Genomic DNA, 19,763 nt, shown 5'->3' on the forward strand with positions numbered 1-19,763 from the left:
CCTTGTTGCCTATTAGGTTCACATTTTTTTTATATTTGACTTTATTAAAAACATGTCATTTTTATAAGTTAAAAAAAAAACATTGTAGAGAGATCTGTAGTGTTTGGGACAGTCATAAAAATTTATTGTAAAAATATTATAACTCAACTTTGAAAATAAAATAAGGATGCACTCGAGATTTGTAAAGGCTAATAAAAAAATTTTATTAAAATAATCTTTTTCTATCTCTTTCCATTACATCACTTATCAATTTTTCTTCTTCTCTTTCTATTTCTCAAAATCATAACAAAAATTATACAATTTCTTTTGTACCATTTCTCTTAAAAGTTTTCATCTCTTTTCAAGACTCCAAAAGAAAATAAATACATCTCTTTTGAACAGTGTTGCACGGTGACAAAAGGATACCCGCAAACGAGCATTGAGTATTTTTTTTCCTCTTTTTTTTTTTCCTCTTTTTTTTTAGTTGACACACTCCATATAACGCCGGTGCAATTATAAATTAAGGGTAAATTAAAAAACAATGGTGTCCATAACTGACACACTACTTGTATAAAAATTATATATGTTAAATCTTGTGTAAAAAATTTACAAATTTTTTTCATTTGTCAAAATTATAAGTCAAACATAAGAAACAAAATGTAAAATTATTATGTAAAGATGAAAAATAAATATTTTTTAAAAATTAAAACAAAAAACAACTCAAGATAGAATCAATTCATGAACTTTTTTTTTAGTAGTGACTAAGATGGGAAATTTAAAAAATTATGTAAGGAGACATGAAAGGGCCGAATTTTTGAATTTAACCTAAATTAAAATTTTCGCAACAAATAAGATATTCAGGATTTCCCCTTATAAAGTTAGAATCTGCATTATACATTAAAAAAAAAAAACTATTAGAAAGAAGAAACAAAGGGTAGGGGGTCAATAGAAGTCGCACAATAAAAAGTGCCTTTTCCCTTGCCACACTGTCTATAGTTATCGTTGCCAAGGAAGGAAGGCCTCATGCTTTATATCTTGTGAACCATGCCAGGCAGCATAACCATAAGCCTTTGACCTAATATATAGAGAATGGAATGCCTCCATCCAACTCGCTGACCTTGTACAGCTCAGAAATGTTAATTAAACCTTCCCACCCTGGATGAAAAGGGTAAAAGTGAGGTCATAATAAATTTCAAAAAGATTTGGAGCACGTGATAAGATGAAAAGAAGGCAGCAAGCAAATTTTCGGAAGACTTTTCTTTTCTTAAAATGTGAGATCAGCTACATAGATTATTCAACGTTATTAAACACGGTTAAAAATTAAATTTTTATAAATATTATTAACTAAAATGTCTAGTTTAATAATTTCATTTAAATTTTGTTTAGGTCTTCTCTTACCCCCTCTCATCAGACTAAAAGTAATACCGGAAGTTTTTCATACCACCAAAAAATTTCACAAAAAAGAAAATTGAAAACCTAAAAAATTGAGTAGACCGTAGTGCAAAAATTGTCACTCCTCAATCCCCTTTCTCTCCCTCTCCGCCTTTATTCATTCCATCTCTCATCGGTGGGCTTCACCAAAACAAAAAGTGGAAATCAACATTGGTAGACAACTTGGGCAACTTGAATATCAACAAACACCAGAACTCCCTGACCACGGGAAGGTGTAAACCTCATGAAGGGAAATTGCCCCAAATAGCATAGACATGTCTCTCCCATGCCCCCTCAGAACACAGGTTCTGCACTATAGGTTACTGCTCCAAACTCTCAAAACTGAATAGCCATGTGAGAAATTGGATATTAGGCTTACGATTCTAAGATAATAATGAACATTGATCACAAGTAAAGCCCCGAAAGGCTTGAATCTCTTGGACAATTAACTTTAACAGAAACATCATACATGGGTATTAACCTGATGATATTTCTATGAAGCCATAAACCTTGAAATTACCAGTTGTCTGTCAATGTTACTTGTAATGATACATATAGATTCACACAAATCATTTATCAATTACGTGCAACAACCAACTTATGTAATACATGGAGATCAAACTTCATATTTGCTAATAGGTAGACCTATAATTATGATACAGTTGCCTTCTTGATTACAACTTGAGTTTGTAACATCCTTGCATTAAAACATACAAATACATAGAACCATGTACATATATAGAAATGCATAAAGTATTAATGAACAAGTGCATGCCTTAAAATAACTCATTTTTTTACCTTATGGGGTGGAGTTCCTGGTCTTGATGAGTTGTTGCCAAATCCAATTTTCCCTTTCTTTTCAGAAGATTTAAGTATCTGGAAGGAGCATGTCAAGGTGTCATCCACACTCATCATCGCACCAGCATTATCAAATTCACCACAGTAATTTGGTGCGGAGAATATAGTCACCAGTTGACGCTTAGCAAAAAACTCATATCCATCTTCTACAACCTGAAACACAGCTCAGAATTTTAAAAGGAAAGCATCAAACCGGATTCATCAATTGATTACAAAGAATTAAGATCCATGAACCAAGTAAATGTCCAATACATCAGCATGGACAGACAAAAACCCAATACAAAATACAAGTAAATCAGAAGATAGGCAACTAAAGAAAGAATCATCAACAAAACAAAAATCGAAATGACCTGATATTTATGAAGTGTGAAAGCTGGTGATATGGAAAGGAAAATCAAGATGTTACAAGAAAACCAAGCATTAAACATAATAAATTCTCTAGACTAAAATAGTAATTACTAAGTGAGGTCAAAACCCAATTTCATCTTATCCTCATCCACCCTGTCTCTTTTTTATTCTTTGATTCCCAGTCATCATAATCAATCTACTCAAAGCATGTGATTATTTTTCATTTAACAATTTGAGTAATAAGTAGTAAGTTGCAATTTGCAATTTGCAAATACATCATGTTTTCCCAGTAGTAGTATATATGAATAGAAGTACAAACTAGTAAAAGATACTATCTATAGTCATCAATGGTCAATCCAAAAGTAGCAATAAAATGATAGAAATTGACCAAAATTCAGGTTTCATTACCTGGTGAGCTCTGCAAATCAGATCGAGATCATGTTGTTCAAGAAATTCAACAACCTTGTCAGCCCCAAATGTAAAGGACACACCTCGATCATTTTCTCCCCACCCATTAAGATCTTTATCAGGATCAGCCCATAGAAGGTCACAGAGAAGGCCATGATCTGGCACATCAATAGGGCGAGCAATAGTCCGTATCTGATCCAAGTTTTTTAGATCAGGTGATAGTCCGCCATGCATACAAAGGATCTTCTCATCTATTAGAGCGGCAACAGGTAGACAATTAAAGCAATCAGTAAATGTCTTCCATAGGCGAACATTAAACCTCCTCTTACACTCATCATAGAAACCATATATACGATTGATGGAAGCACACTCATGATTGCCCCTGAGAAGAAAGAAATTCTCCTTGTATTTGATCTTGTATGCTAAGAGTAAGCATATTGTCTCAATGCTCTGCTTACCACGATCAACATAATCTCCAAGGAATAAATAATTGGCTTCAGGTGGGTATCCCCCATATTCAAACAGCCTTAAAAGATCTGAGTACTGGCCATGAACATCTCCTGCAAATAAATTGTTTAAAACAGATGCCATCCAATAATTAACATCTATAGATAACAAGGTGATCAAAAACAAAAAGCAAAACCCTGAGGCTCTAGGGCTTTCAATGCCTCAACAAAAAGTAAACAACTAATGAGGCAAGGCATTAAAATTAGATAAGGAAAAAAAAGTAACAAATTTAATAATTTTAACATGATTTTCCATAATTCAACTACTCAAGCATAGCATTCATGCTTAAATAAATCTGAAAAAATATTCACGCATGAAAGCACGATAATAAGTTGAAAATGAAGTAAATGGAAGCTGCCGCAACCCTAAAAAAAATTCATGACAAATCAAGTTAAATGGGTAGGCTTTTGGAGGTTTTCCAATTATTGGCCATTTAAACCGAGTATCACAGAAATGTCATCAAGGCGAGCAACTTGCCAAAACCAGAAAAACACCATAATGCAGTGCATGCTTGACAGACGGGTCACCTTGCCAAAACCACAAAAAAGCACACACCAACCCCTTCTGTCGTCTAGCATCCGTCCCTTATGGCTCCCTAACTCCATATTATCAAATACACTGACATATAAACAACAAACTTATTGGAAGTTATTTTGCGCAACTAGTAACGTGCCTATTGTAGTAAAAGCTGTTGGTTCTGTCCAAGCAATTTATCCATCACGTCAACTCCTTGACATACAATTTCACATAAATGAAGAGTTAATAATTGTGCACAAGCAGCTGACTATCTCAGCAGTAGTAGTATCATGATCAATCACGCCTCCCTCTGCTCTCTCCCACTTTCTCCCACTAAACAGTCATAAGAAAACTAAACAAGATGCGAGCAACAACCCTAACTTCAGCACACCAACCTAAAGACCCATAGCGAATTCAAGGTACCAAAGAAGTTTCAAAAGAGGTATAACTAAGAGCTTTATTTTCACACCAAGACCTAGACATTCACTCAATTCTATTCCATGTAAACAAGGATGAAACATAGCTGTCTACCTCAAATCACAAGGGATTGTACGCAAGCCCTCTCAACTCCGATATGTAAAATTGAAATAAACAGAATCGCATGCCAGTTTTCTCAACCTTCTCTTTTCCATTCAATTACAGAATTCACACATCAAAATTCACAATTAACACCAGGGCAAAGAAAAACCAAGCAAGCACAGGAAACAATAAACACCAAGGGCAACCATGCATGATTTGTCACCGACACAAACAACCAATATTTTAATCAATTAATTGAAATTATCAAAGAAAAAAATAGATAAATACCACAAATCTTGATAGGAGCCTCGAGCTCGAGAAGATTGGGTTGACTGAGAAAGATCTCCTTGGAGGAAACACATAGTTGTCGGATTTCAGCCTCCGTAAGCTGCACCTGCTTCGTTGTTCTTCCGTTCTTCGCCGAAACAAGCCTTCGGATGATATCGTCGAGCAAATTCTCGTCCATCTCTCGAGAAATTCAGAAACCCTTCACAGATATGAAGGATCGGATTCTCCGTCTCAGACTCCAGAGAGAGAACGGTTTATGCTTTGCCTTTAAGATAAAGCAGAGAAAAAGAGCGAAAGGGTTTAATGCAAAACGCAAAAACGGGAGGAAAACCGGAGGAGGGAGAAAACGACGAGAGCGTATTGCTATGGCCGCCGTTTCCCGCTCGTAAATTGCATATGACAAACGGAGTTTATAAAGGAATCAACACTAATAGTTTTGTAGGCATGTACTCTTTTGGTTTGGCGGAGGGGAGTGGCCACTAAGAACCCTACCCTAGTTGGTGACAAGGACAAATACACCTTCATATTGTGTATATGGAAAATGAATAAAAACAATTATTAATAATCAACTATATATAAAAATAATACCTTACTTTCCTTTCCCATATATACATTTCGGAATCCTCAACCCTATCTCAAAATTTAAGCCCGTGGGACCCTCCCCTCGCACGTGTAATTGATCGCTAAATCATCTCATCTACCCCTCCTCTGGTTTTTTCGTGCTTCCATTAAGCAATCTCTTTTACCCCACCGTGCGATCATCACACTGTGACGATCATAACATAATGAATTGAAGATTGTGCTTCGTGTTCATAATGAGAGAATTACCGGGAAATATCTACAATCTTTGTTCTTCAAATTTAAATGATAAATCATTATTTGGTGTTAATAGTTTTGCTTATTTTACAATATTCTTTTCATGAATAGATATTGGTCATTTGTACCAACTTTACCTATGGAAGGTTTTTAAAATAGAATTTGAATCATTTCTATGCAACAATTTAAAATGGTTAAGTTTAGAATTAATTTATTTATTATCTTAAATTTATAAAATTTAATAAATATTTGTTTTTTAATAAATTTTATTATTATTATTTCTTTAAATTTTGTCATAAAAGTTGAAGTTAACTTTTTTTAAATTTTATATTTTTATCTTTTATCATACTTTCAAATGAATAAATAAAATATAAATATTCATATTTTTATTATAATTTTTATACATTAATTACTGTATAATATTTTTTTTAAAAAAAATTTACTGTATAATTTTAAATTTTTTATTCAATACTACGTTCTTTAATAAGTCTCTTTTTCATTTTTTGTTAAAATTTATATTTATTTTGAATTATAATAAAAGTGCAATAAATGTTTCTCTTTCCTATAAATTTTTATTATATTTAATTGTTTAAACCTAGTTCTTAAAAAATTCACTTTTTTATTTTATATTTATATCTTTTTAAAATGTGAGTATTTAGTTTTTTAATATTTTGATTAAAATATTAATCTTCTGGTAAATATTTATTTAAAAATTAATTTTTATAATAAAATTTTATATTTTAATTTTATACAATTATTTTTTAATATATTTTGTCTCTTTCATCGTTGTTAACAAATCTTAAATAATGAAGACTAATTTTAAATTGTGTACTCAGATAAAAATTAAATTATAAATTTTGAATTATAGAAGTGTGTCATGTCTATGACTAAATTTATAATTAAAAAAAACTTATATTATAAGGATAGATCTCCAAAATCATTGACTAAATACTCTTTAAAAAAAATACTAAATAAGTGAATAAGTATAAATTTCTAACCTAATATTATATCAATTCCTCAGGTTTTTTTTTGTTTGAAAGTATATATATATTTATTTTAAAATTAAGCACCTGAAATTAAATACTCGATATCTTTAATTGAAATCAACAATTACTTTTATGCATTAGTTTAATTTATAAAAAAAAGTATGTATTTACTTCACCTAATAACAATTTAATGTTGTTACTTAGATTTTATTTTATTTTTTTATCTTTGAAATATAGGGTGAGGATCTTTTGTTTTTATTCAAGCTATAATATATTTCTTACCTTTGTATATTTTTATTTATAAACAAAATTAAATTTTAAGAATCATTCAACGTGCAAATTAATTGGTAAGAAGTTATTTTATGAAGATATTTAATCTAAAAAATACTTTAAAAATATATTTTTTTATTAAAAATTTTAAAAATAGACTAGATTTTATTAGTTCTTTTGTATTAAAATCTAGTTCAAACTAATAATAATAAAATATATTTTTAGTATTAAATATTAAACTAGTTATAATTTTAAATCATAATAAAGATAAATAAAATTATTTTATACGTAGTTATAATATATAAATTTTTATTTATTTAATGATATTTTGGAATAAATTTTTAAAAAATAAACTAAAAAAATCATTAAATAATTGATTCAAATTAATGTTTGCCCAAATTTAGCTTAATTTAACTATTTTTAATTAAATTTGTTTCCGATATTTTTTTTGAGTTCGTCAAATTATTTATCTGACACTTCTTCCTTCGATCAGTCAAGTTAGCCAATTTAATTTGTTTACGCAGTTTTTATAATAGTCACGCACACCAAAACAATAATTTTAATATTAAAATTTTAAAACAGAAAATAATATTTAATAAGAATTTGTGATATACATATAATATAACTGTAGTAACTAGTTAATGCACATTTTCAATTGGACAAGCCCTTAATAATATTAAATAGTTTTGAATAGTGAACCTGAATTCTCTTTTTTTTAATAATAGGTGAATAACATACATATTATATATTTATTATTTCTTTAATGAGATTTTAAATTAAAAAAATGTTTTACTTAAATAAATAAATATGTATATATGGGCTTAAAAAAGTAATAATTTATTGTAATATCCTTATCGTTTATCATCTTTCTTTCTCTTTTACTAAAAATAATATTATTAAATTTATGTAACTATTTTCTTAAAAAAAATTGTTACTTATCACCTCATCGTTTATATACATTTAATTAAATTAAGTTAAAATACATAAATGATATATTTTAATAACATAAAATTTAAAATTAATTAAAATTAAATATCTTTTACCGTTGTGCATTCACAATTAAAAGACCAAAATTTATAAAATTAAAGGAAAATATACATAAAATTAAAAATTTTAAATTACTATGTTAATCTTAAATTACTATGCCTTTAATAATTAAAACTCTTATATAAATTAAATTAAAATTTTACCATGCATATCTATCTAAATTATTATCAATTTTTTTTTAAATATAGTAAATAAATTTTGAAACCAAAATAAAATAGACTTTTGTCTAATAAGCTTTTACAATTTTAATAAAAGTCAATTAGATACTTTTATGACATTTGTATAATTTTTTTTTTAAGATATTTAGAGAATAAATAATAATTTTTAATTTATTTATAAAAAAAGTTGAAATTAGTTGTGAAGTTTTAATAAGTTATAAAATAATTTACTAATTTTCAATTGTTTGATATGTTTGCCATTTTTAGAAATAGAGAAAGAAAAAAAGAAGAAGAAGAAAGAGGAGATAGAGAACAAAATTACACTTTGTTGCTTCAAAAAGTCAATAATTTGAGGAAGGGTGGACGGGTACTGTGATGTTTTAATTGTTATTATTATTCCATAATATTAAATTATAAAAAAGAGTTACATTGAAAATATATTTTGTTTATTAGATTAGTTTGGCATAATTATCATAGATAATATTTTAATATTATTTATTTATTATTTTTTATTCATTAAATAAAAAATTCTATTCTTTTACTTTTTATTTTTATTTATCCAGATAATATATTATTATTTTTCATTTTTCATTTTTTTTCTTTTAATTCCATCCTACAATCAAAATATAAGCGTCAACCTCAAAAGAAAAATAAAAAATCAGTTGACTAAATTAAATGTAGATTATTCCTTAAATTTTCATTTACAATAATTAATTTTTTATTATCTTATGTCCTTTTCCTACTATTAAATTGTAAATTTTTCTTTTAAAAAAAATGTAAACTTGTTAGAGTATTAAAATTAGATGATTAAATAAATAAGATTGTTGTTAGAGAAGAAAAGTAAAGTAAATATAAATATATATATATATATTAATTAGACACATAAAAGTCAAAGGATCAATATAAAGCAAATAAAATTTAAATAAAAAAACAAGCGACCTATTGAATAATTTTACAAAACAAATTTCAAGACTATGTGAACCGTGATATTGATGGATATTGCTTTTTTTTTTTTTTATAATTTTGTATTTTTTGCAATAAATTTTATTTTATTTTATGAACTTATCATTTATTTTGTGTTCCTATTCGAGAAACACTAATCTTCAAGTCTCTACTTGGATAGGGTGATATTCTTCCTTATCTTGCTGACGTTACTTGACGTAGAGAGGATATCTGTAAAAGACACTCCGATGCTGAAGTCAAGATTCGGTTCTGAATAATAAATGTTATTTTATATTAAAAAGTTCCCATTTTATCTGTACTTTCTAACTTCCTTTTATAGACATTGTTATGGGCTAATGAACTTGCTGAGTCAACTTTGGTTTTGGCTTTTTAATTAAAGTAGATAATATTTTGATTATTACCCTTAATTAGATTAATTACTTTTTAATCTGACAAAGGGTATTCAGCTAAATTAGACCGAAGGGATACTCGGTTACCTTTTCCTAAAGGTAAGACCAAATAGTGCCCTATCCAGTACATTTTGTATATATGTTTCTTAATTTTTAATTTTTAAAAATTTCAATTTCTTATTTAAAATTTTATAATTTAAATACTTAATTTTTATTTTTTAATAAACTTTTAATTTATTTTCATGTGTGCATTTTTTTCTTTTTATGTTTTTAACCTTTCAAATTTTATTTTTTTATTTCATAGTTATTTTTTTTGTAAAAAAAAATACGTTAATGTATAATAAACCATAAATAATAATATTTTATTTTATTTCTTTTTAATATTAAATAGAAATATCTCTTCATATAATATTTATTAAATCACCACCTAATTAACTTGTGATATTAAATTGAGTTTGCGAATATAATTATATTAAAATGTATTTAAAAAAATTCCATTCATAGTTGACATAAACGGTAAAAAATTTATATTAATTTTGTGTTTTATAAAAATTTATGGACTCATTTTATTTAATATAATAATATAACATGTTAGTGTTAAAAAATTTAAGTTTTTTTTTTTTTTTTTTACTTTTGGAATTCAATATACAAAGTAAATCTTTTAATGAACCCATGATTTTCTGACATGTCGTTGGATTATTTAAATTTTTTACACGTACTTTCCTAATAGAAAATTATTTAAAATGCTTAAATGAAATTTTTTATTTAAAAACATTATTAATATACTTATAATAAATTTTTATTTATCAATGTTTTAATTAATATATTTTAAATGCTGACCAATGCATTAGGTTTAAAATATTTTGACCAATTAAGGTTCACATGTCATGCTTCACGATTTGTGATTTTGCTACCGACACGTCCTCCTGATGACGCTACTCGTGGTTTGAATAACGCGTACAACAATGGATTTTTTTCGGTACACATCGTGGTTTTATTACTTTATAGTTGTTTGAGGGTAATCTTGTAACAAATATTAATTCTCAACACAACGGTAAAATTTAGATATTTATGTTATTTAATAGCATTTATAAAGTATAAAATTTATTAATTATAAATAATATATATTATTAATTTATTAATATTTATTTATAATAAATTATATGTTAAAAAAAATAAGACAATAAATTATATTAAAAAGGTGAAAAGTTTTATTATCAAAAGTAATTTAATTTAATTTTTTAAAATAAAATATATGTCATATAAATTTTTTTAAAATATATTAATTTTTTATATTTATAATACATTATGTTCAAATGATTCTGTATGTGTTTACTTAAAAATTTATGCAAAATATTATATAGTGTGTATGAAATTTAATATAAACAAAAAAAAATAGAGAATAAAATTATAATAATATGGTTTATAATAATTTGAATAATTTAATTTTATTAAAAAATATTATTTTTAATAATAATGTGTTAAATGTACGTAGAATATTTAATTTTATTAAGTACTATTTTTAGAAGTGAGTTATAGCATACTTTTGAAAAGATTGATTATATATATGAATTTGATTAATGGTTTTTAATTTTTTTTTTAAAGTTGTAAAGATTTAGAGTATTATTCTATTTTAAATTTATTTTTAATAAAATATTGATATTATAAAAAAATATTTTTTTATATTTTATTAATAATATAAATTTCTAAACTAATAAATAAATTAATAAACATTTTTTTCATATTTTTTAGCTTGCATTTAATATTGTATAATTAAAAACAAAACTAAAATGATTAAATAAAATAATTTTTAATTTATTTTAAAAGAGATTCCATTCATTAAAAATTAAAGGTATCAAAATAAAAATTGTACAGATTAGCCCATTAAACCATCTAACTTATTATTTATTAGTAATTTTTTATAGTTAATATAAAACTATTATTCTAATATTTTTCATTTTTTTATAAATATTGTTTAATTTTAAAGAAATTAACTTATCAATGTACTTTATAATTATTAGAGTAATAAATATCATATATTGAAAAATATTTTAATATTCAATATTTATTGTAACTCAAACTCTAGATTATAAATTAAATTAAAATAATTATTTATGAGTTATTTCTTATTTTGGAATTATATATTATTATTAATTACATATATAACTTAATTATGAGAGATAAATTTAATCTTATCAATTTCTATATCATTTATGATGTTGATTATCTAAAAAAGTCAATATTTTTAGTCATAAATTATTTTAAACTCTGTTTTTACCTGATGCATTAGGTATGTAAATTTTAAAATTGTAAAAAGTAATATTATAAATCATGTCTCTAATTGTTTTTTATACCATTGAACCTGTATAAAAATTATTGTATAACATTAAAAATAATTGTATTTACATCTGAAGAAAAAGGACAGCAGTGGTAATAATCTGATAATCTGTGTAAAAAATCAACGTTAATGTATAATTACACTAATCGATCCATGAGCAAAATGGATAATGCCACGTCAAGAAAGTAAAAAAACCCTCAAAGAAGAGAAGAGCGTGTCATAAAAAATAATGTGGGATTGCCCTCACCGGAATATTCCCTACCGACGGAACGCACGAGACCATTTCCCGAAAACTATATATAGCGAACATTGAATCCCAAAATTTGCCCTAGAAAAGCTTCACCAGCCGCAACATGCTCCTTCCTACCAAACACTCACACTCTCTCTCTTCATCACTCCAAATTCGTGACTACACTCACCAGATTCGCGAAGGGGTTTAGGGTTTTGTCCATGGATGCTGTTGAATTGCCTTTACCGGTTGATGTGGCAGCCACACCCAAATTGATGGGATCGGAGGGTTTTGCTAGAGCCAAGGAAGTTATCGTTACCCATTCGAATTCAATTGACTGCTGCAACTCTCGTCTTATCCAAAATGGTTCCTCACTCATTATCCTTGCCCTAATTTTATTTTTTATTTAATTTAGTTTCTCGTTTATGCTACCGAGTCATCTTTTTATACCCTTATCTTAATTTGTTGGTTATTACTATATGTATGTATGTATGTGTCGTTAGCTTTGTGGTTTTGGTGATTTGATCTGTGCTATTCTGTTGTTTGTTTGCTGGTAACCTTGACCATTATGAGATAATACGAATTTCTAGGATGGGAAAATTTAATTGCCGAGACAAAATTGCCTTTTTCATTTCATTTAGGCATTTAGCTAATCCGTGCCCTTAAGTAATCAAAAGTATATATTTATGGCTAAAAAAATGTTATTAATGCACTCAATAAGATCCTCTCTTTTATATAATTCATGAATCCTTCTTGTACACTGACCAGGATATCATAATTTTCACATCATTATGAATGAAAATGAACCTAGTGGCAGGTACTCCAACTGCAGCCATTGTGTAAGTCTTACCCATTGTTGATAATATCCATTGGATATATAACTGAATGTTGAAGTTGATGTTGAATATGAGAACTTAATTGACGGATGAGGAACTTGTTGGAGTATATATTTGATGCATGCAGTATATTTATGTCAGTTAAGTGTTGGGAGAATTCTGCTTAGTGGCAGAGATGCTCACCCTCTTTGCTCAATGCTGGGATTTGTGTCATTCCCAAGTTATGTATTGAGATTAAACCATTGTACTTCTTTTGCACTTCACAGTTGTTTAGCTTTAAATAGTTGTTACTATAACTGTCTTGACTATTCATTCAATGGTATCTGATATATGTTTTATGTATGCATGTGGTATTGGTTGACTTGTCTTCTTTTGGGTTTGGATTTAGCCTATTAATTTTAGGCTTCTTAACTTTTATATTCATAATCTTTTTGTGCTAGATGTTGCAAATATGAAAAATGTGGCTGAGTTTCCCTCCTGTAATAAATTTATAGAGACTCAGTTCTCTAAGAATTCTTGTCAGCTGCCCCAACTCAATGGTGATGATTTGTCCAAAAATACACCTAGTGGCAATGACAAAAGTTGTCCTGTAATTACTTCCAGACTGGAAGGTGTAACATTACAACGAAAAGCAGCAAAATCCAATAGAAGTAATAGTTCATGTTCAAAGAGGCCACGGATGTCCCAAACAGAAGATTCTGTGAGCCCTAATGGAATTGAGGAGTCAAAGGATATTTCTGATAGATCACATAACTTGAAGTGTACTTCTCCAGGTATTTTCCCTCCAAACAAACCATTGAAGGCTTTTTATATATCTGCTCTTAACTTTTTTATTCTCTGGATTTTCTTTTGGTGTAGAGAAAAGTCAATTACCAAAGCAAAAAAGCAATGCCAGCAAGCGAGGTGAAAAGAGGAATTTTAAAGTGCCTTCTGCAAAGGCTAAATTTGAGTCATCCTCTTTGAAGATGGGTGCATCAATCTTCAGTTCTACCTGTGGAGGGAACAACTTTTTTGGTATGTAATGTAAATATGCAATTACTGAGCCTATTTTTTTGTCTTTCTTCATAAATAGGCAAATATGTATTTTCCCTTTCATCATGAACTTTTTTTGCCATGTATTTATCTACTGTGCATCTTGCATATTATGATTGAATGATAGCCGTGAGCTCATTTAACCTGTTTGATATCTGATTTAATTGTTTGTATTTAGCATTAACTATTTGAAGTTATCTGACAATTCAGGTCATTTCATTTATAATTTGGGACAACTCATCTGAAGTTATCTAGTTGACTATTCTGCTGCATGGATATCCATTGTGTATTCTTTTTTAAAAACTAAGTTCATGATGTAACTGAGGCTTTGTTTTTTCCACTGTGGTTGTGATGATATTGAAGCCAGAAACGGGTCTTTTTGATTATGCACACATCCAGCTTAAATATGAACTGCAGTCTTCTTACAGTAATGATGATATATATAACAGATATATATCAACTGCAGTCTTCTTACAGTAATGTCTTGATTTCTCAAGAATTACACCTTGTTACATTATTATTCTTGAATCTTGAGTTCAATTTCATTTTGGTTATAATTGTGCCACAGTGGAGGCAGCCTATTAATGTTCAGTTCTTTGAGCTTTTAGACTCTAGATCTAGAGTGTTATTCATTTTTCTATGTAATTATACTTTTTAACATTAGTTTCTGAACCATCTTTTTATGTGAGCATATCAAAATAACAGCTTCCTAATTATGTGATATTATATCAGTTAGCTATATGCCTGATAGTTGGTACCTAACACTTGCAGCCATATATCAGCAGATGACATTTTTTCTGACAGCATTAATCTATAATCTAAGCAACAAATATACTGTTTTTGTAATGCTTCAAGAGTTTAAATCTCTGCTTCTCTACCAGAATACTTTGTTTCTTTTATGCTTTATAGCTGTGATTATTGAGTAGTGCTTAAATAAATTTCAATGGATTTTTTTGGAAACTGTTGCCAGGGTTATATGGTCTGAAACATGATTTTCATGATGTTACAAAGCTTATGGATGAACCATCTTTAGATGAGCTCCTTAAGGGAACTTTTAACTGCCCCATTTTAAGCAAAGATAAAGGGAAGAAAACTTCAAATATGAATGAAAGTTTCTTGAACTTAGTTAGAAAGGCATTCTCCATCCTTCAGTTCCCAAAATCTGTTCGGTCCCAAAATATGACTGAGATGGATTACTCCTCCAACATGAAAATGTCCACTTGCCAATTGAGTTCAGTCTGTTTAGCAGAAAGCGTTGGTAATGGGGATAAAGAGCAGTCTTGCACAACAGATATGTCTTCATGTCAGAAGGTTAGTATTAAATGTTTCAAGCATGCAATCATTTTTGGCTTTAATAAAATAAAATATGAATTTTAATGGGTTATTTGATATATTCAACATAAAGGTGCACCATCAGATTTGGTTTTTCTGTCACTAAAATTTTTTGATGTCATGTATGCCTATACTAATTTGTTTCCACTTATAATAAAAATGCATAATGTTAGTATGATTTGTACTTATTAGCACTTGACATCCAGGATCCTTGTAGTGAAACGGAAAGTACAGCTAGTCCACTTGACCTCCCATTACGTCAACCTAAGGATATTTTGGAACAGATTGCACTCCATCCATTCCGGGATTTGGATTCCTTGCTTCTTGATGTGTCCAAGCTTGCTATTACCACAAAGAATAGTAATGACCAACGTTCAGGCAAGCAGGTGTCTCGTCGGCCAAGCTTGCCAGCCTTTCCATGGTCACATGCTTTTGGTGGCCATTCTAGAACTAATTCTGACACAGTGAAGTTGTCAACAAGTAGAAGCTCATGCCAAGGTAAATGGACAAGGATAGGTTTCGTTGCTAGCTCTATAGATATTGATCGCAGTTGCTTCACAAACCTTGATTCATTCAGTTATGATCAGAGCCTGGTTCCTTCGTCTTGTAGTTCAGACAAAAGAATTTTCCCTTCTTTATTTGCTAATCTTCCTTTCCATCAGTTGGATTCTTCTTCTGTATCATGTTCTGAAGATTCTCAGGTTAAAGCAGGTAAAACTTTTTCTTAAGCTACCTGAGTTTGTTAATGTTTATCTATTCTTTCTTTTTGTCTTCTCTCTCTCTCTCCAAGTCAATTGACCGATCTCTGTCCTGAAAATGCAGAATTTGGAGGCCAAATTGATACTAAAGAAAATGGTATGGTGTTATTGAGAACAACACATCTGTTGCATGATACACCTGCTTGAGTATTTTGTACATTTATTATTTTTAAGCTAAAGAAATTACTGATGTTGCTATTAACAGCAAGATCTCCTGCTAAACATTTTTTGTTTGTGACAGATGAGCGTTGTCCAAGGATATTAACTGCTGCACAAACACTGTGTGAAATTGCAACTAACTCACCAAGGCAGAGCTCAGATGGAACTTTAAGATGGCAAAGAAAAACTTCGCATAAGACCATGAAAGCTTGCTTTTTTAAATCAAATGAGAAACTTGAAGAAATGTCTTCAAGACAGACTTCAGTGGTTGGATCTGACATGACGGCCAAAAGTGTGGAGCAGATAATGCCCTCAAAGAAGCCAAGGCTTTCTGTTGTCGAGAATAAGAATAGTGGTCATTCCAATAACATTAAAAAAGGACCCTATGCGTGGCCTAGTTCAAAATCAAGTAGATCATCATTACCTAGTAAACAAGTTAGGGACTTGTTTGTAGAAAACAAACGTACAAATGCCAGCATCTTGAAGCAGCATTTTATGATGCCGCCACCTGCAAGAGATTTGGATAAAGCTTATGATGGTCAGCAGCAGGTTGGAAAATTAGTAGTGATGGATTGGAAAAGGGGAAGAGAGAACACAGATTGATCATACCATTATTGACTGTAAACACATCAGCAGCTGACAGCTGTTGTGTGATTAGCAAATGTTTAGGTTAGTAAAAGGCGACTTTGTACATATTATGTTGTGGCTGCAAGCCTGTGATGAATTGGATGCTAGTGTTCATGTTCAAGGGCAAACATGATTCAAATGTTGTAACATTAAAACAGGTGTATAAAACAGCAGAATTCTTTGCTTACCGGAGAGTATGAAGCAATAGCGAGATGAAGTTCTCTCATTCATATGCGTGTGTATCTTCTATGAACTGCATGCCCGCTATCATTCTATAGCATGCTTCTTATACTGGTCTTTCCTTAGGTTATTACTAACCCAGCAAGTGCTGGGTCATGTGTATGTATGACTTATAGCAGTGCCCAATATTTTCGTATTGCCCTGTTGTATAAATATGGTAAAACAATAGATTACTTTGCCGTGCGTTTTGTGCTCCTGGGCAATGCATGTTGTAGTCTTTGTTACTTAAAAATTGAACTGAATGTATTTGTTCATTTTAAGGCGTTTAAAGCAAGGACGTCGTCTGGTGTTTTGAACTGTTTGCATACTCAGCCTATTGAAGCATAGGCAAGAAAGAATTCCATTCCTAAGATATACTTAAGAGATATTAAGTAGTTGACATTTCAATTTTTTTATTCATTATCTCTCCCATGTTGATTTACAATGCCTTTCCACTAAAAAGGGGTGCAGATATAACAACTGGAAATGTGCTCTACGAAGAATATTATGAAAACATTTGATCCAGTAGTAAAACGAGTGCCATGGCAAAGGCAGGATCAAAACCAGGTTGAACAACTAACTGAAAAATCTCAATCCCAAAAGAGACGTCTTTGCTATTTGCCTGCTTTCTCTTGATTTCAGCTACGGCCCTCTTGCAATCATCCAACACCTTACACGTCCTATGTGCATAGGAACCTTCAACTGTAAACGCCGCTTGTCGTTTATCTGAATCCGAGGCCACGCGATACACGTATGCCTGAACCTTGGGATTGCCGTCTAAAATATTCACACGCTTTCTCACACAACAAACTGGACTCTCTCTTGACTCACCCACTTTACTCCTCCTCGTACTCTGCTTCCCCATTTCCCCTTCATACACAAACCAGCTATCCACAAATCCTAGCTTCTGCAATCAAATCAAAACGCGATGTCGTCAATCATGCCATTTATAAAACCATAAAAAGCTTTTTATATAATTAACAGAAAAAAAAAATACCATCTACAAATTTTAGGATTCACTTGCAAAGTGAGAAAAAGATCATTTTTTTTGCACTTTGTAACAAAAAAAAAAAACGTTTTTTAATAAAAAATAAATAAGTTAGATTAATTTACCTTCACATCTAAATTATATTCAACGGTTTAAAGTTAATTTTTTCGTCTTCAAATTAAACACGTACTTAGTGTAGTAGAACAATGGTTGTATCCCATTTCTTCAAAGTGATTTTCTACCATTTTACCGTTTCTTCCCTTGCTTTAACCTTAGCTATAGGCTTAAGGGGTACTTTGAAAAAGTAATAAACTTAATGCATTAAAACATAGTAAAAGAAGAGGAAGGGTATGGCATATAATATCATACTCTACGGCGTCGCATGGTGAGGACAGAGTTTCCTGAAGCGTCCATAAGAATGACTTCGTTGGGGTGGACGATGTAATTGTCAACCCTATACACCAAGTTTCCACATGAATCGATCACCGTAAATCCGTTACAATTAATTACTAGGGATTTTCTCCAAACCGTTAACGTTAGAGACGTGCACAAACTTGCTTCTGTTAAAGGGTACTTGTTTCTCTCCCCATCATGCTCCATCTCTTGTTCTTCATGCACTGCTCTTGACACAAATTTGAACCTAGGAAACACCCTCATGGGTCTCTTCTCTTTCTATTTCCTTCCCTTGGTGGTTAACACTGTCTAGCTAGTTACCTAGATTCTGTGTTCAGTAGAGTTTTTTAAAGGGGTTGCATTATATTTATAGAAACGAGGTTTTGGTGTTTACACCACTTTGTATTTGACACGTTTCCGACGAATAAAAAATGTGACTAAGTTGGTCTACAAGTCTGCTCCTAGGACCAAGCCTAGGGGGACAATACGAGTGGATTAGCATTTAAGCACACAGGAACTCTTCGAGGCTAGTCTTGGACGAGAATGTTGATGTGTCTTATGAAAAGTTCCATGGTCTAGGACCAGATGCATTGTTTTCGTCCCTTCTTTGACTTCATTCTTTTACTTTATATTTTTCTTTTTCTTAAGAAAAAACAAAGGTACGATTTGAAGTATGAACGCTTATATAAGGACTGTGTGATTGGTAAAACATCACTTGCATTTGTATTCGATCACGCCTTTAGTTTATTTAACACTATCTTCGACGCTTCAACTGTTGCTTATCAGTAATAGTAGAAGTATGAATAAAACACACACACACACACAAAAGTAGTGAATACAAATTTTTCAAGAAAGGGTCCATAGAAGCAACCCATTCATCAGAATAAATAATCGATTCTCCACGTAGGTGTAACTTCTTAGAAGTAATAGATTATGCAATTCTCCTTGTTTACACTCTAATGTTAGAATTTTTCATAATATTTACTATGAGTTATAATCAATTGTGATTTTTATTTTATTAAAAATAGACTAATATTATGATTTATTTGATGATGCTTATATTAATAATGTGATTAATTATTTATGAGCTTTAGACCTGATCTATGTAGGATATAGTGTAGGCTTAACCTTTAGGTCCATAATAGAAAGTGCCTAGTGTTAATAAATACGATAGCTAAGTCTCATTTTTCCGTTACGGAAACACATTTCATTGTTCTCTAAATTTACTCCCATTGAGAACCTAGGATTAAAAGAGCTTGATTAGGTAAAGAAAGATTTTGGCTTTTCACTCACGAAAGAATTCGCACGTCACGTAGATCGTTTACGATATAATTCACAATGTCTACAATAAGTAAGTGACTTTACCACC

At 29.8% G+C, this 19,763-nt stretch overlaps 3 protein-coding genes across 7 annotated transcripts; 1 reads left to right on the plus strand and 2 right to left on the minus strand.

Moving 5' to 3' along the window:
* Positions 1–465: 465 nt before the first annotated feature.
* On the minus strand, positions 466–5,416 carry LOC113853596 (serine/threonine-protein phosphatase PP1). 2 transcript variants are annotated; one of them, XM_027484046.1, is made up of 4 exons: positions 4,855–5,416; positions 3,025–3,584; positions 2,209–2,421; positions 466–1,752 (listed from the first exon to the last, which is right to left on the minus strand). In XM_027484046.1, exons 1-4 carry the CDS (start codon positions 5,030–5,032, stop codon positions 1,747–1,749), a joined length of 957 nt encoding a protein of 318 aa, XP_027339847.1. In that variant the 5' UTR covers positions 5,033–5,416; the 3' UTR covers positions 466–1,746. The 2 variants fall into 2 exon arrangements, with proteins under 2 accessions (XP_027339847.1, XP_027339846.1); XM_027484045.1 differs by having other exon boundaries at positions 715–1,134.
* Positions 5,417–12,032: 6,616 nt separating this feature from the next.
* On the plus strand, positions 12,033–17,299 carry LOC113854084. Of its 4 annotated transcripts, none has more exons than XM_027484926.1 (7): positions 12,033–12,416; positions 13,327–13,659; positions 13,745–13,900; positions 14,889–15,229; positions 15,457–15,961; positions 16,073–16,105; positions 16,250–17,299. In XM_027484926.1, exons 1-7 carry the CDS (start codon positions 12,272–12,274, stop codon positions 16,768–16,770), a joined length of 2,034 nt encoding a protein of 677 aa, XP_027340727.1. In that variant the 5' UTR covers positions 12,033–12,271; the 3' UTR covers positions 16,771–17,299. The 4 variants fall into 4 exon arrangements, with proteins under 4 accessions (XP_027340727.1, XP_027340728.1, XP_027340730.1 ...); XM_027484927.1 differs by having other exon boundaries at positions 12,082–12,416; positions 13,381–13,659; XM_027484928.1 differs by lacking the exon at positions 12,033–12,416 and adding an exon at positions 12,825–12,889.
* A 185-nt stretch (positions 17,300–17,484) lies between these two features.
* Positions 17,485–18,658, minus strand: LOC113856353 (protein LURP-one-related 17-like). The gene is made up of 2 exons (XM_027488138.1): positions 18,371–18,658; positions 17,485–17,920 (listed from the first exon to the last, which is right to left on the minus strand). Exons 1-2 carry the CDS (start codon positions 18,656–18,658, stop codon positions 17,519–17,521), a joined length of 690 nt encoding a protein of 229 aa, XP_027343939.1. The 3' UTR covers positions 17,485–17,518.
* Between the last annotated feature and the right edge of the window lie 1,105 nt (positions 18,659–19,763).

This window comes from Abrus precatorius, unplaced genomic scaffold (assembly GCF_003935025.1).
Source record: "Abrus precatorius isolate BTA unplaced genomic scaffold, Abrus_2018 Scaffold11, whole genome shotgun sequence".
Taxonomy (NCBI): Eukaryota; Viridiplantae; Streptophyta; class Magnoliopsida; order Fabales; family Fabaceae; genus Abrus; species Abrus precatorius.